At 35.0% G+C, this 14,141-nt stretch overlaps 1 protein-coding gene across 3 annotated transcripts; it reads right to left on the reverse strand.

The window, feature by feature from the left end:
- Nucleotides 1-119: 119 nt before the first annotated feature.
- Hasp (Hig-anchoring scaffold protein) lies at nt 120-13,246 on the reverse strand. Of its 3 annotated transcripts, none has more exons than XM_014233634.3 (18): nt 12,965-13,246; nt 12,223-12,498; nt 11,840-12,019; nt 10,481-10,672; nt 10,232-10,408; nt 8,297-8,479; nt 6,869-7,599; nt 6,507-6,795; nt 4,722-5,540; nt 4,489-4,652; nt 4,313-4,420; nt 3,925-4,250; nt 3,037-3,182; nt 1,820-1,934; nt 1,558-1,676; nt 1,337-1,496; nt 557-1,266; nt 120-490 (listed from the first exon to the last, which is right to left on the reverse strand). In XM_014233634.3, the coding sequence occupies exons 1-18, from the start codon at nt 13,014-13,016 to the stop codon at nt 291-293; spliced, it is 4,947 nt and encodes a 1,648-aa protein (XP_014089109.2). In that variant the 5' UTR covers nt 13,017-13,246; the 3' UTR covers nt 120-290. The 3 variants fall into 3 exon arrangements, with proteins under 3 accessions (XP_014089109.2, XP_014089099.2, XP_014089119.1); XM_014233624.3 differs by having other exon boundaries at nt 4,707-5,540; XM_014233644.3 differs by lacking the exons at nt 120-490; nt 557-1,266; nt 1,337-1,496; ... (8 more) ...; nt 6,869-7,599; nt 8,297-8,479 and adding an exon at nt 9,867-10,150 and having other exon boundaries at nt 12,965-13,224.
- Nucleotides 13,247-14,141: the final 895 nt, after the last annotated feature.

Raw genomic sequence — 14,141 nt, forward strand, 5'->3', positions numbered from 1 at the left:
AACAAAGACGTTCAGCGCAGTCAATGCGTTTATTAAAAATACTGAGCTTTTAAGTATTGTTTTTGAAAACTAATTAATTTCGAATTATCGTTAAAAGCAATACCGAAATTCAAAAGAAATTATTAATTTTTTTAATTAATTTATTTACTTTTAATTATAATATATTATTACTTTTATTAAAAGCGCTATGCGTTACAATCCAATCGACATGTTTTTAATTTCCATTCGGAAGGAATCGAAAAATTGTATATTCTCTATAGATATACAGTAATTTTACATTTTTTTTCACATTAACCCATTATATTCTGATGTTTGTTCACTTGATCCGCAGTGACACATGTTGGTATAGCATTCGACCACTTTCCATTTTTTAAACATTTAAGGACTTTAGCACCACGTAATTCAAGACCAGCGTCGCAGGTAAATGTAATACTCTCACCAATTGCATAATAAAATTTGACAGATGACATACGACCGCTGATAGCCGTGCCTGTTAAAGAAATTAAATTCGATTAACTGATATTTACAACATCCAAGTGCGAAAAGTGTAAAATACCAGGATATGAACAAGCTTGTACACATTTCGGCAATCCGCTCGACCAGCGTCCATTATCCTGACATGCTATTATCGGTTGCCCTTGCATCATGTACTCTGGATTACAATTGAATTGAACAACATCCCCTGCGCGGTATGGCGTTGAACCTTGTGCATAGCCATTAAGTGGTGCGCCGGGATTTTCACATTGTACTTCAACACATGTTGGAAAGGGCGTAGCCCATTCGCCGGTCGGTAAGCATATAGCCTCGGCGGGGCCACGCAAACCATAGCCAGAAGCGCAAGAAAATGCTGCTCTACCACCAACTTCACGCGATAAAACCGCAACACGCGGCGAACTGATATTATTCGGCAAAGGAATATCACCGCATTCGACACTCTCGCAAACTGGTAGTGGCGCACTCCAATTGCCGCTGGGCAGACAAAATAGTTCTGAAGCGCCAATCAATGAATTTCCATTTGCACACGAGAGCAAAGCGCGTGTACTTAATTTGGTGTCATTCGTATTTACAATAAGACCACGTCGTTGTGGTATTTCTGGACAATTTATGGCTTTAACGACCACTTCTACAGAGTGTTCATGTCTAGCCGGAGTTTGACAGGAATAAACACCGGTATCTTCATCAATTGCATTAAATATGGTTAAACGGTATTCTAGTGTTGCATCGCGTCCCGCATCAGCCTCGGTGACCCAACCCTCAGAGTAATTTCTGAAAAAAATAAAAATCAGTGTTTACGTATGTACATACATATGTTGAATCTTAGTTGTCTCATATTTACCTAAATTCATGGCTCACATTCCACTTGGGATTGCCAAATCGTCTCATCCAAAGACATTCCATGTGTAACGTTGTACCCGGATAGACAATCAGCTTTCCATCATTACTCTGCGCTATCGGCCCATTTTGATGTCTAAATAATATTGTTGGCGCCTTTTCCACTTTTTGGGAGATGTTTACAAAAAAATAAAAAACACCAACTATTTTTTTTTAGTTTCTTACTTGCATAGTCGTTTTCCTGATTCAATCCATAGCAAGTTGGCTTATTGCCTGTCCATTCGGAGTGTATACAAGTTCGTTCATTGCTGCCAACCATTGAAAACTTTCCTATGTCCACACATCTATACGGAAGTGGAAGCATTTTTGATAAAACTCTTTGTGAGCTCGTTAAAATAATTTAGGTGGACGAAGTGCCCAACCGTTAGATCTCCTTGGACATCAATTTATACAGATATTTATAATCCAAAGTCCCGCTTATACTTACCGTGATATTATTGTGGCACCTGGTGGAAATTCCACTACATCTTCCCGTATTTCGAGATCATTATAAAAACTAACCACATTTGGTTCATTGTTTTTGAACAAGCATGTTCCATTCGCTGCAAAGAGTGAAGAGAAAAATCTATGCATTTCATATGTTAAGAATTTTCTTATAATTTTATTACGAAATGTTTACCCAAGGCTAAGACCATCAGCGTTCGTTACCATCCGGATATCTGGGTCATATTTTCACTTTAGGATAATATACCATCAAATTTGATCGGGACTTCACACAAACCGCATCAATAAAATTTTTTCTTAGATTGGTACAATCTTTTTTTATATTCAAGGATTTATTGAAAATGTTGCAGAAATGTTTTGCGGAGTCTACTTTCACTACGAGCACCAGTATTTGAGTGGCACAAAGCATTCAGTGAAGGTCGTGAAGTCATCAAAAACTTGTCTAATACGATTTGGATGGACGACTTTGCCTTTGATAAGACGATAACATGGAAAAACTTAAAGAAACCATTTTTGAAAATCTTCGTGTTGACATTTCATTTGTTAAGATACGAGATATCAGAGGATTTCAACATCTATTACGATCGCCTCAACATATTTTGGTTAAAGTTTTAGGTATGAGATGAGCTAATGCTAGTCTCATACCAAAATACTTGAATGGTTTATAAAAACGACGTCGATTAGATGATAGCTGAGGATTCTACATTCATCAAATGGGTCATTACTCGTAAAGAGAAGTGGGTTTATGAATATGGTGTCTAACCTGTCCAACAATCTAGTGAATGGTGCTGCAAAAATGAGCCGAAACCGAAAAAACGAAAGTTCGCTAACGGCATAGAAGGCTACCACAGCTGAGGTTTATAACGAGTGCATGGAAAATTGGATTAAGAAATGACATGTTTGTGTTGGATCAGAAGCCTATTTTGAAGGCGATAATAAAGATTACTATACGTATAGTTTTTAATACGACTTTATACTAAGTATAGTAATTATACTTAATACTGTCTGCGAATATTGAAATATTCAGAGTCTTCAGATTTCCTTTAAGTTTTTTGATATTGGAATATTCCGTTTATACGGATAGTTTGGATGCAATTTCCAGGAGTTTCTTACATATGAACTTGAAGCATTTGCAGAGATATTACAATCATATTCTCGAATAACAAATTTTTTTGACTTTAAATATTTGATAATACTTACCGCAATTGTAGGAGCGTCCAATCCATTGGCCATTCTCGCATATTATTTTCCACGTATTCCTCTCTCCGGCAGCACTCGGTATGCAATTAAAAAAAATTTCGGTGCCGCTTTCGTATACACCCTCGATATCAGATAAATCAGTATTTCTAAAATAAAACATCAACACAAAGCGCACCGAAAATAAAATTTCATAGTTTAAAAATATTTCATAGTTATTTAAAAATACGGTTTTGGAGTTGTAGTATTACGCCCGAAACTGTGGAATAATGGACCATTTTAATATCAGATCATTGGAACATTTTAAAGGCGGGAAATGTCAAAGCTGTGGAACGTCATGGGGTATTGGGTAGGAGTGCGGTCTAGATAGAAAGACAAGTTTCGTTATCATCTTGTAAAGGTGTAGACGTCATTTACGACTCTGATTCGAACGGTTGTTGACCGCCATACAGCATAGACTTGATATACCACTTTTTAGGCTTTTAAAAATATCAATAAATTGGTAAAATAATAAAGGAAGAAAAAAGCGTGAGTCAGCATATAAAACTTCAAACAAACTATTCTCGAAACTGCATTTTTAAATTGGGGATCACTGTCGTTGATGTTATTTGCGAAAAATGAATATTAAGCTATAAATGTACGTATCCGGTTAAGTTTTTATTTTGTTGCAGACAGGATGAATTCCTAGAATCATCGTCGCCCGTTGAGAACTTATAGTATAAAATTTTAAGTACACTCATACGTATGTTTTTTTAAAGCCTTCAAGTAAGAAATTCGATTTCTTTTTCTATACTAACAGAATAAATGTTTGATGTTTGGATGAGGCTGTAGACTGTCTCTATCCCTAACCCCTCAATAGTGTGGTTATTGTAAAAAGAAGCTAATAATTACTTGTATACCAAAGCACCATCGGCTATGCTCGGTGGACCACACATTTTCAACTCTTCAGTCACATTCTCTTCCGTTGCATTTGTCGCATCTTCCGATTCGGAATTATCAATTTTTAACGTTATAACATGATTCGATTTTCCATTGCCATGCGCTTCAGATGGAAATTCCTCGCGTGATTTGCGTTGGCCCGTTTCACAGTGTATATTTTGTGGACTTAGGATACCTTTGTTACAGCTCATTTCAATGGGCATAGCATTTGTTGAGTGGTCGCAATGAGCGCTCACCGTACTGCCGTGACCAATTGTAAGTCCGGATCGGTAGCCACCCTAGATCAAGAGATACAAGTCTTGTTAATCACAACAAAAAAAAGACGACGGCACGCGATTACCTCGTAAATTATGCCAGGTAGCGTCGGCAGTGTACATGGTATGGATACACATTCGGAAAATGCATTCACCGACCAACTGCCATGAGCGCAACGCAACTGTGCTGAACCCTAAAAAATAAAATACTTATGGTAAACGAAATTTTTGTTAAGTAAACTAGTTTAGAGACCTTTCTTACCTGTATATTAAATCCATCGTCACATTCGAGCGTTATGAATTCGTTTGATTCAACTTCTTCATAGGTTGTCAGTGCTGTTAGTGTAGGCTTATCGGTAAGCGTTTTCGTGTTCGCTTCCACTTTGAAGTATCTACCATTCTCGACGGCCGGTACCAGGCAAGGTGCTACAATACATTTAGTTATTATAAAACAATTTGTATGGTGTTAATGTAAATGACTTTCCTGGACATTACCTGAGAGGCATTTAGGCGTATCAGGCTTCCAAATGCCACGTATGCAACGCGCGGTCGCATTTTCACCTTTTATATTTAGTTTAAAGCCTGCGTTGCATTCTAAATAAAGCATAATACCAACACTATTGCGACCAGGTGCTTTACCCGGTCTAACCACCGTTATATTGGAGAATTGATCCCAGTTAACATCCTCACATGGTCCACGTAAACGCTTTCTGCCCTCCTTCGACTCCAATTGATCATTTGTGTCATCATCTGGTGCAAGTGGCGACAATGTCGTTGGACTGTTAATGCTGCGCTTGCGTCGTCGACGCACAATTTGTGACTTAAGTTGTTGTATCAAATCGGTTTCGTTTTGAGTTTTTGGCAAATTGCGAAAGTTGTTAAAGAAATAACTTGCCGAGTTGCTGTCGTACAGTATATTCTCATTAGCAATCGGTTTGTTGGCAAGTACACTATAACGGGAATTTTGATTGATGTTAGGTAGAGGTATCTTGGTAGATACGCGATGTGATAGAAAATCGTGTTCGTCATTTTCTAGACTTAAGAAATCATTATTCGATGTTCGCGACTTGTGTGTAGCTTTGTAACGTGTGACCAGATCGGGATTACTATAGGTATTGTACCAACGTCCATCTTGTACTTGTATTAAATTGGTTGGATTTCGGAAATCTGTCGGGTTATGCAATCTGCTGTAGCCAAGTAAATTTTTGACGTAATTTTGATATTTCTGCTTGATCTTCTGATAATATTTGGAGTATGCTTGATCGATCTCAGAAGGAGTTCGTTTGATACGTGTTTTGGGGAAGGTGGATATGTCTGAAAAAAATAGAGTTGCACATTACAATAAATGGCTTGCAAAGTTAATATTGTGACGCGGTTTTCGTTTACTTTACTAGGATGTATAAAAAAAGGTTGTGCCAGTCTAGGATATTTTTATCGATTCGGGTTGCGCCTGCAGTTTAAATAGACCAGTCCTAGTAAAATTTCATCAGATGGTATGTATAATTGAGTAACATGATTGGATTTTTGACATCTACTTATATATATATATATATGTGATATTTAAAACAAGTCACGCGCATATCCAAAAGCCACGATAATTTGATACTCAGACAGACAGTAGTCATCCAAAATTGAATTCATTATATATATACAGAGTGCATATTTTTATAATGGTATTGACAAACCGATTGAAATCGTTCAACTTGTCTCACAAAATTCGGCAAATTAAATTACCGTGTCGAATTTTGAAACACTAAGTAAAGATTTGTACGACTAGAATGTTTTACCTAACGGTAAAAGTAGTTCTTTTTTCTTCGGAGGTTTGCAAAAGTCTTCCGATATGCCGGTTCTGACAAATCATTAACTTCTTAGGGAGAAAAGGACGTATGCGAAATTTTAGATAGATATAGAATGACAACCCGACGGCCACGGTTGAATCGACTTTTATATATGCATACATACTTCATAGGATCTCCGACGTTTCCTTCTAAGCGTTACTAATTTTGTGGCAAACTTATCTTGTCCATGATATAACTATAGATAATCCAATTGGATTGTGTGGATTTTAGACCCTTCTCTTTAGGAAATTTTAGTGTAAATTCTATAATAAATCGTCAAGGTTATGAATACGCTCACTTGATAAATTAATAATTAAGAGGAGGATTAATATATGCGAATAATTTACGACCGCACTATAAGAAGCAAAACTCTAGCCCCTTTATAGACATCCAATTTACTAATGTCCAGTTAAATTATTAAATTGCAAATGAGCTTTCTCACCAGAATTTTGTTTGAGTGCTTTTAACGATTGTTGAAAGTTTCCGTTTATTATCTCATCTAGCTTTCGTTGCAAATCTCGTTTATTACGTGATAAATATTGGGAGCGTAAATAACGCATTTGTATAGAACGTCGTTTTCGATTCCAACGTAATCTCGGATGTTGCCCAAGTAAGCATTGCGGTAGTTCTAGAGGTCGCCATTTCCCACCAACACAAGTGGCCCCTGGTGGTCCTATCTCCAGAACATAACCTTTATCACAGTCATACATTATTTGTTTGTTATTAACGATCTGTAAAGATATAATATTTATGTATGTATATACAATGAGAGAAGAATAATTATAAATTTTCTGATTTGCCCACCTTTTTTACATACGGTCTATAATCGTAGAGGCCCATATTTCCGACAAGCAATACCTTGCCGTTAGGTATATAACCGGGAAACGAACAAAACACTTCTTGACATTGTGGTGTTTCACCGGTCCAATTACCGAATGAACATGTTAGAACATATTCATTGGGATCTGTGACATCCTTGCCCTCAGGACTAATCAGCTTGAAACCGTCTTTACACTTAAATCTAGCCTTCATTCCGTGTTCCGTTTTCGGTGCGAGCACCATGCCATGCTTAGGTGGTCTCGGCATATTTTTACAACGTGCAGGTACACAACGCGGTATAATACTCCAAGTACCGTTATTGCATGTAGGTGGACTTAGTAGTGAGACGGGGAATTCATAGTTTTCATCACACTTCACCTCCAAAGCAGTGCCATGTTTGACTTTTTCAACACCGCTACTCGAAGTTGTGGGCGATTGTGTAGTTGTGGGCGTAATAATGGTGGTGCCATTTTCATCGGTAATGATTTCAACAGGTATTACATAACCTTGCGAAATGGATGGTACAACGCATGGTGCTAAGCATTCGGGTAATGGATTACGCCAACGACCATCGATTTGGCAAACACTGGACGAATGTCCTTGTATTAACATTTCCGGTTGACAGCGGAATATTATGCTCGCCCCAAGTCCAGTCCCAGCTTCGATGTTCTCAATCCAACCATTATAAAGTACACCAGGATGTCCGCAGTTAATTTCTAAATCACATAGAATAAATATAATTAATTTTAGGTTACACATGTTTGTGATTATAAATAAATGTATATTATATGTATATAAAAGGACGATATCGAAAATATCTACTCTGACAAAGAGAAATATCAAAGATATTTCTATTTTAATTAAAAAGATTTTTTAACAAATTTCTGTAATATTTCTCATCGCGAGTTTTTTGAAATTTTGTGTCTCGACATGAATTCAGGGCCACGGAATGAAATGTTGGAGTAGTCCTTTGGGAATCTACTTGGAGTAGCACTAAGTGCCACAAAGCATTTAGTAAAGCTCGTGAAGTCAACGATAACTGGCCTCATGCGAGTCGTCCATCCACCTCTCAACTTAATACATTTTGGTTAAGTTTTTAGGCATCATTACTGGTGAGAGACATGGGTTTATGAATATAACGTTGAAACTATCCAACAATCTAGTGAATGGCGTTTCAAACATGAGCAGAAAGCGAAAAATCAAAATTTTAGGAAGGCGCAAAAGGCCATCCCAGCCGAGGCTTATAACAAGCGTATGGATACTTGAATTAGTCTGTGGCTTGTGTTGGCTCAAAAAATGTCAATTTTGAACGCTATAATAAAGATTTGTATTAAACGCGAAAAGTTTTTTTTGTGAGTCCGGGTTAAATTTGTATGAATAACTAAAATTCAATTTTTTATAAGGCATGCATACCTTTACAAGTTGGCAGGGTTCCACTCCACTTCCGATCGGCACCACATCTACTACTACTTTCTCCTACTAATGTATAACCGTAACGGCATTCATAACTTACCACTGAGTTGTAGGCCATGGTGGTGTATGTAGCTTTGCCATTTCGTGGATTTTCCGGTGTCGGACAGACAACAGATGTGACCACTTAAAAAAGAGATACGTGATAATTGAGTTATTGTAATCACACTTATAAGTTGAGGGGTTGTGGAGGTCAATAAGTTCAATTGATACAAAATTTATTATTTCGATATTAATTGTGCTCATGCAACGGTAAAAAATATTGAAGACTTTACATTGCATGAATACACCTCCAATTTTCGTCACAATATGGCAAGTTCTATAATCTACTTTAAGCAATACCTACACATCTATTTACTACAGCAAAAACTAGTTAACTGTCCTTTTTATCGGTGTTTAAAAGCATGTCTTCTATAAAAATTTAGTTGACTGTGTCATAGGAATAAATGACCAGAACGGAAGTACTTCTGGCTTCCGTACCAATTAAAACGGAGTAGATGAGTTCTTAAAAGGTATTTATTGTTATTGTTGAAAGAGCAAACAGACCTGACTGGAATGAGTCTCGACTGCAGCTATATGTCTTTTACTAACTATGCATGTAACTAAATCTGAATACGTAATCGGCCAAAGATTTGCATCCAATGGAAAACCTTTTGTTAGTTCTTTCTAGCCACGTTGTTTGATCTAAACAACAATCAAGGCAAGTTATTAAGGAAAAATGCTCTTTCATGAAGAATCGTGATTTTGATAAGTCAGTTTCGAATGCAATTATAAGCTATAGAATATACTATATTCTTGGAAAATAATCCATGTTAAATTTCGTTAAGATACTTTGTCAAATAAAAAAGCTTTCCATACAAAAACTTGATTTTAAATTGTCAGTTTGTATGACAGCTATATTATCCAATGGTCTAATATGACCAATATATTCGAAGATTCTAGCATTGTCTTCGACAATAATCTATGTCAAGTTTTGTGAAGATATCTTGTCAAATAAAAAAGTTTTCCTTATAAGAACTTGATCTTCATCGGTCAGTATGGATTGAAATTTTATGCTATAATGGTCCGATCTAAACAATATGCTCAGAGATTATAGCAATTGGACAATACATAATTCATGCCAAATTTCGTGAAGATAATTTGTCAAATGATGTTCATATCGATATCTCAAAAACTGAGGGGACTAGTTCGCGTACGTACAGACAAACATACGGACTTGGCTGAATCCAGTCAGATCGTCACGTTAATCATTCATATATGCTTTATACGATCTCCGACGTTTCCTTCTGGGTGATACAAACTTCGTGGCAAACTTAATATACCCCGTTCAGGATATGACAACAAATCTAAAATGTTTGCGACTGACGTTGATATTCTAATTTCTTGCCGATGTTGCACATGATTATTAACAACAATAAGTTACCGCAAATTGAAAATGTATTCAGATGAAAATTAAGTGAAAGTTTTGAATGAAATTATCTGCTAGCCAAATGTAACTATGAATAAAACAACATTTTTGTTTCGTTTAATTATATATGCGTATATATTTGCGGTAACTTTATTTGTAACATTGTTAATTGAACATTTAAACCTGACAACAATTAGAGTTTGAAGATTTTCTGCAAGCAACAATTATTGCAAATTATTTTATTGAAAGAACGCACAAATTATTTCTTTTTGTTTTCATTTTTAACTGGCATTGTATTATATGCGTGTCTTTATTGACATTTTCGGAATTTCTGTAACTGCTTTTTTATAGTGACTTGTTTGCCACGATGGTATTATTATCATTTTTCGCTAATATAAAAAAATACAAATTAAAATAATAAAGTTGTATATTAAAGAAATTAAATGAAAATTTTGGTTTGTTTTACTTACAGACACATGTGGGCAGTTCCTTTGGCACCCAGGAGCCATCCGATTGGCAGTAGCGTTCATGTTTACCCACCAACTCATAGGTATTGCCACAGTTGTAACTAATTTTACAACCGAAAGTGTAGCATTCACCAGCATGCCAGCCATAAGCTGGATCTGGCGGCTGTCCACATGATCTTGCTGCAAAGTGAAGAAGTTTACGCTTAATTTTTAAAATAGTTCAATTAATTAATATCTGAAAGTAGACATTACGTTCGCATTGTATATCCGGTCCATACCAGCTGGCCTGACCATCAATGGCTAGACATTTGGCACGTGGAAATCCATTTGTTACATAACCAGTATGACAATGATATTGAACGGTAGAATCCAGATCAAAGGTTTCCTGTTCGGGTAGCGCTGAATGGCGTGCATGCTCTATTTGCGGTGGTTTGAGACAGTAAACTAAAAAACAACAATGGAAGCAAGCATATCAAATTCGTTAAAACTGAAGTTTTAAGATAATAAAAAAATTCAAAAATTATATAAGCATATTTTTAGGTTATATTTAGAACTATGAATATCTATGTATCCCAACTAATGTTTGTATAATTCGCTACAAAATAGACGAGCTAATTTACCATCATAAAATAAAACTTAAGATTATTCATTTAAAGATACATATTTAAGCTAACCTTTCAACCTATATCTTCACTCAACTTGATTCTGAAAGTTTAAAATTTGAATTTCATATTTTAGACACTTTACTTATTAAAGCAGCTGTGACAGCGAACTCAGTAATAATTTAAAACAAGTACCCTCAAGTTTTGAAATAGCATAAAGCTGCTAATTGGCGAAATAGTTCGCTTAGTTAGTAGTATATTTTTGAAAATTACAGTTAATCTTAGTAATATTCAAATACTTTAGTGTTGATTTATTATGTAAAGGTTATATCATGGTGTCAAAAATTAGTTTCAAAATTTTAGAAAAAAGTTGAGATCGTATAAGAAAGCTTTTATTAATCCGTAGAGATATATTTTCTCGATCTTGATTAAAGAAGGAAACAATATTTTATATACATATAAAATCCTATATATCATTGCAATATATTATATTTACTGTTAACGCATTACAGGTTAAATTGTTACAAAGTCAGGTGAATTAGAACCTGTTTCAGATGTTGAATGACAGTTATTTACAAAATGTCTGCACCAACACATACAGATAGTGTACCGTATTATTTCTAAATTTCGTAACTCATCTTGAGAGCAGTAAGCCTTAACATTTAATTTTCGGTATGGATTCAGGCATAACAAGCTTATAATTGTAAATTTAAAATACTTGAACTATCATTTCGTAGTTTGACAACATAATTTTCGTTTTATCGGAACTAAAAATTAAGAAACGGTTATATTAAAAATGGTGTCATACTACGAAATGACATTTGATTTTGGAATATTTAAGGTCTTAAATGCCTATTTATTTAACATAATTCAACAAATATTTCAAAATCTAAACAAAAATAATAATATCTTTATAGCCTAAATATAATAACTTAATAAAATAAATCGCCTGTGTGTGTAAATGTGACATTATTTTCATTATTTTAAAATTGTATTCGTTTTAACTTACTATTCTGTTTACATGCCGGTTCAGCGCCGGCCCAATTGCCATCCGCCTGACATAGACGACTCTGTAGTCCAACAACATGATATCCATGGGGACAAGAATATGTAGCACGTGCTCCAAAATGCCTACCTGCGACCGTAACTTGGCCCAGTGATGGCTGCGCGAGCTCAGGACATTCTCTATCTGTAATTATTAAAAATATAAAAGTTTCTATTACTATATGTAGTATATTTATCATGAGATTTTAAAATAATGTTGAGTTTACTACTTTTACTTCTCCATTACTACTCTCTAAGGATTATTTTTTCGCTTCCAATTTAGGTATTAAATCTGCAGCATGACTATGAAACAATTATTTCAAATATTTAAACTTTGGCACCGCTTACCTGGCTTAATACAGGACATACCACAGACACCATCACATAGGCACTTCTTCTTTTTACTCTTACAGTCCTCATCCGAGGAGCATTTTCTTAAACATTTCTGCCCGAGTAGCGTTGCCTGCTCCTCATCTCTTGGACATTCAGTGGATGGTGAATTTCTAGGATTCTTATAGACACGTCCATCATCGTCTACCTCAGACGAATCGTCGTCTTCGTCCCAATCTTCATCTTCGTCATCTTGAGGAACCTCTGTTTGCGTTTGTGTTGGTACGGAAATAACTGGAATATGCAAAAAATAAGGGAAATAATTTATGACAAAGAAAATATTATTAGAAATTTTATAATTATTTTTTTATTTAATTGAGTCGTGTTTCATAAATACACGCCTACGTTTAAGTAATTTAATTTGAGTAAAATATCATTTTTCAGTAGTGCAAAATTTTGAGTTGTTGTCAAACAACAACAGTAACAATCTTTTGTTTTGCAAAATTGCAGTTGTAAACTTTGACCTACATACACACGCACACATTGTCTGCGACATAGTTGAGATATTAGTGGTGAAGGGCGACCCTTTGTACACAGTATTTACTGACTTGCGCACAACCATATTATGCTTATATAATGAAAATATATTTTTAATTTTTTTAACTAAACAAAATAAAACTGTTTTAAAGTTTCAATGCAATTTTTGATATTCGCTCATGAAAATGTTATATATTAGTTATCTTATTTAGTAAATATGTACCTTTATATATGAGAACTGTCACCAGCAAGAAATAAATCAGCAATTTATTCATTATTACGTTTTAAATTTTTGTAATGGACTTTTCAATGTACATTAAATGCAAATAAAAAAACGTTCCTTTTCAATTTACTCGAATCGTTATATGTATATTATTTTATTTTTAATTATGTGCGTTTAGCTCTTTTAAATTAATTTTAGTTAATGCCATCGATTAAATTGACTTGTTTTTCTGATGATGCTGGAGCTTAAACTACACACGATGGTTATAATAAGTACAAATTGAGGTGAGAAGAGAAATGCTGTCTGTTGACAGTCTGCTCAGATGAGCTTAGCTGTCACACAGAAGCTGTGAGACGTTTTTTTGGTGTGGTGAAGGATGAATCTCCTTGTTTGTTTCACAGGTAAAATAGAATTGAAACCTGAACCGAAATTAATAGAATCTAATTAGCAAATATATGCGTTATGACATCTTAAAAAAGACATAAAAATCACTCTGCATACGAAATCATTCGCTATTACTATTTTCAAAACTTTGTCTTATGAAAGTCCTGTAAAACTTTTAACGATTCTTTAACATTTACTAACGATACGATTTCTTAGCTGTATCCCCATTTCGATGTTTTATTTTACGAAACCACCGTTAGATGATTTCGATAACAACAGTTCAAATACTTACCTATATTAATGGCTTATATATGGTCACGCAATCAATTATTTTTCCAATAGATGGCTTTAATAATTTGTATTTCGTGTTTTATAAGTGCGATCGGGTTACGCTATACTCTTATTATTTGACGGAATATTGCTTGAGCATGCGTTAAAGATTGACACCAGCAAAGAGAAAATGTGCCATATTTTACAGGTTTTCGTAGATACAAGCCAATCTAATACTTTAACATGCAATCACTCGAAATTTTGGTTTCGTCGATTCCATTTCTGTAATTTTTTTGTCAAAAATGCACCTCAGGTCAACTGTCGAAAATATCGGTAAAACAATGAAAATCGTGGGGTCCGACCGTGATGTAAGCACTGTTGCGATTGCCCAGGAGCTAAACATTACAAAAAAAAACCATTTGGAACTATTTAAATAATGCTGAATATAAAAAGAAGCTCGATGTATGAATGCAACACAAGTTAACCCAAAAAAGCATCATGAACCAAATCTGCGAATTGCTGT

The sequence above is a fragment of the Bactrocera oleae genome, chromosome 3, assembly GCF_042242935.1.
Source record: "Bactrocera oleae isolate idBacOlea1 chromosome 3, idBacOlea1, whole genome shotgun sequence".
Classification (NCBI taxonomy): domain Eukaryota; kingdom Metazoa; phylum Arthropoda; class Insecta; order Diptera; family Tephritidae; genus Bactrocera; species Bactrocera oleae.

Excerpts from the sequence above, each read along its gene's own strand:
- Hasp (XM_014233624.3), bottom strand. The coding sequence starts at position 13,016 with ATGAATAAATTGCTGATTTATTTCTTGCTGGTGACAGTTCTCATATAT. Across the intron at positions 6,796-6,868 it reads ATAGACCGTATGTAAAAAAG|ATCGTTAATAACAAACAAAT; the intron begins GTGGGCAAATCA and ends ATATCTTTACAG. Across the intron at positions 5,541-6,506 it reads AGCACTCAAACAAAATTCTG|ACATATCCACCTTCCCCAAA; the intron begins GTGAGAAAGCTC and ends TATTTTTTTCAG.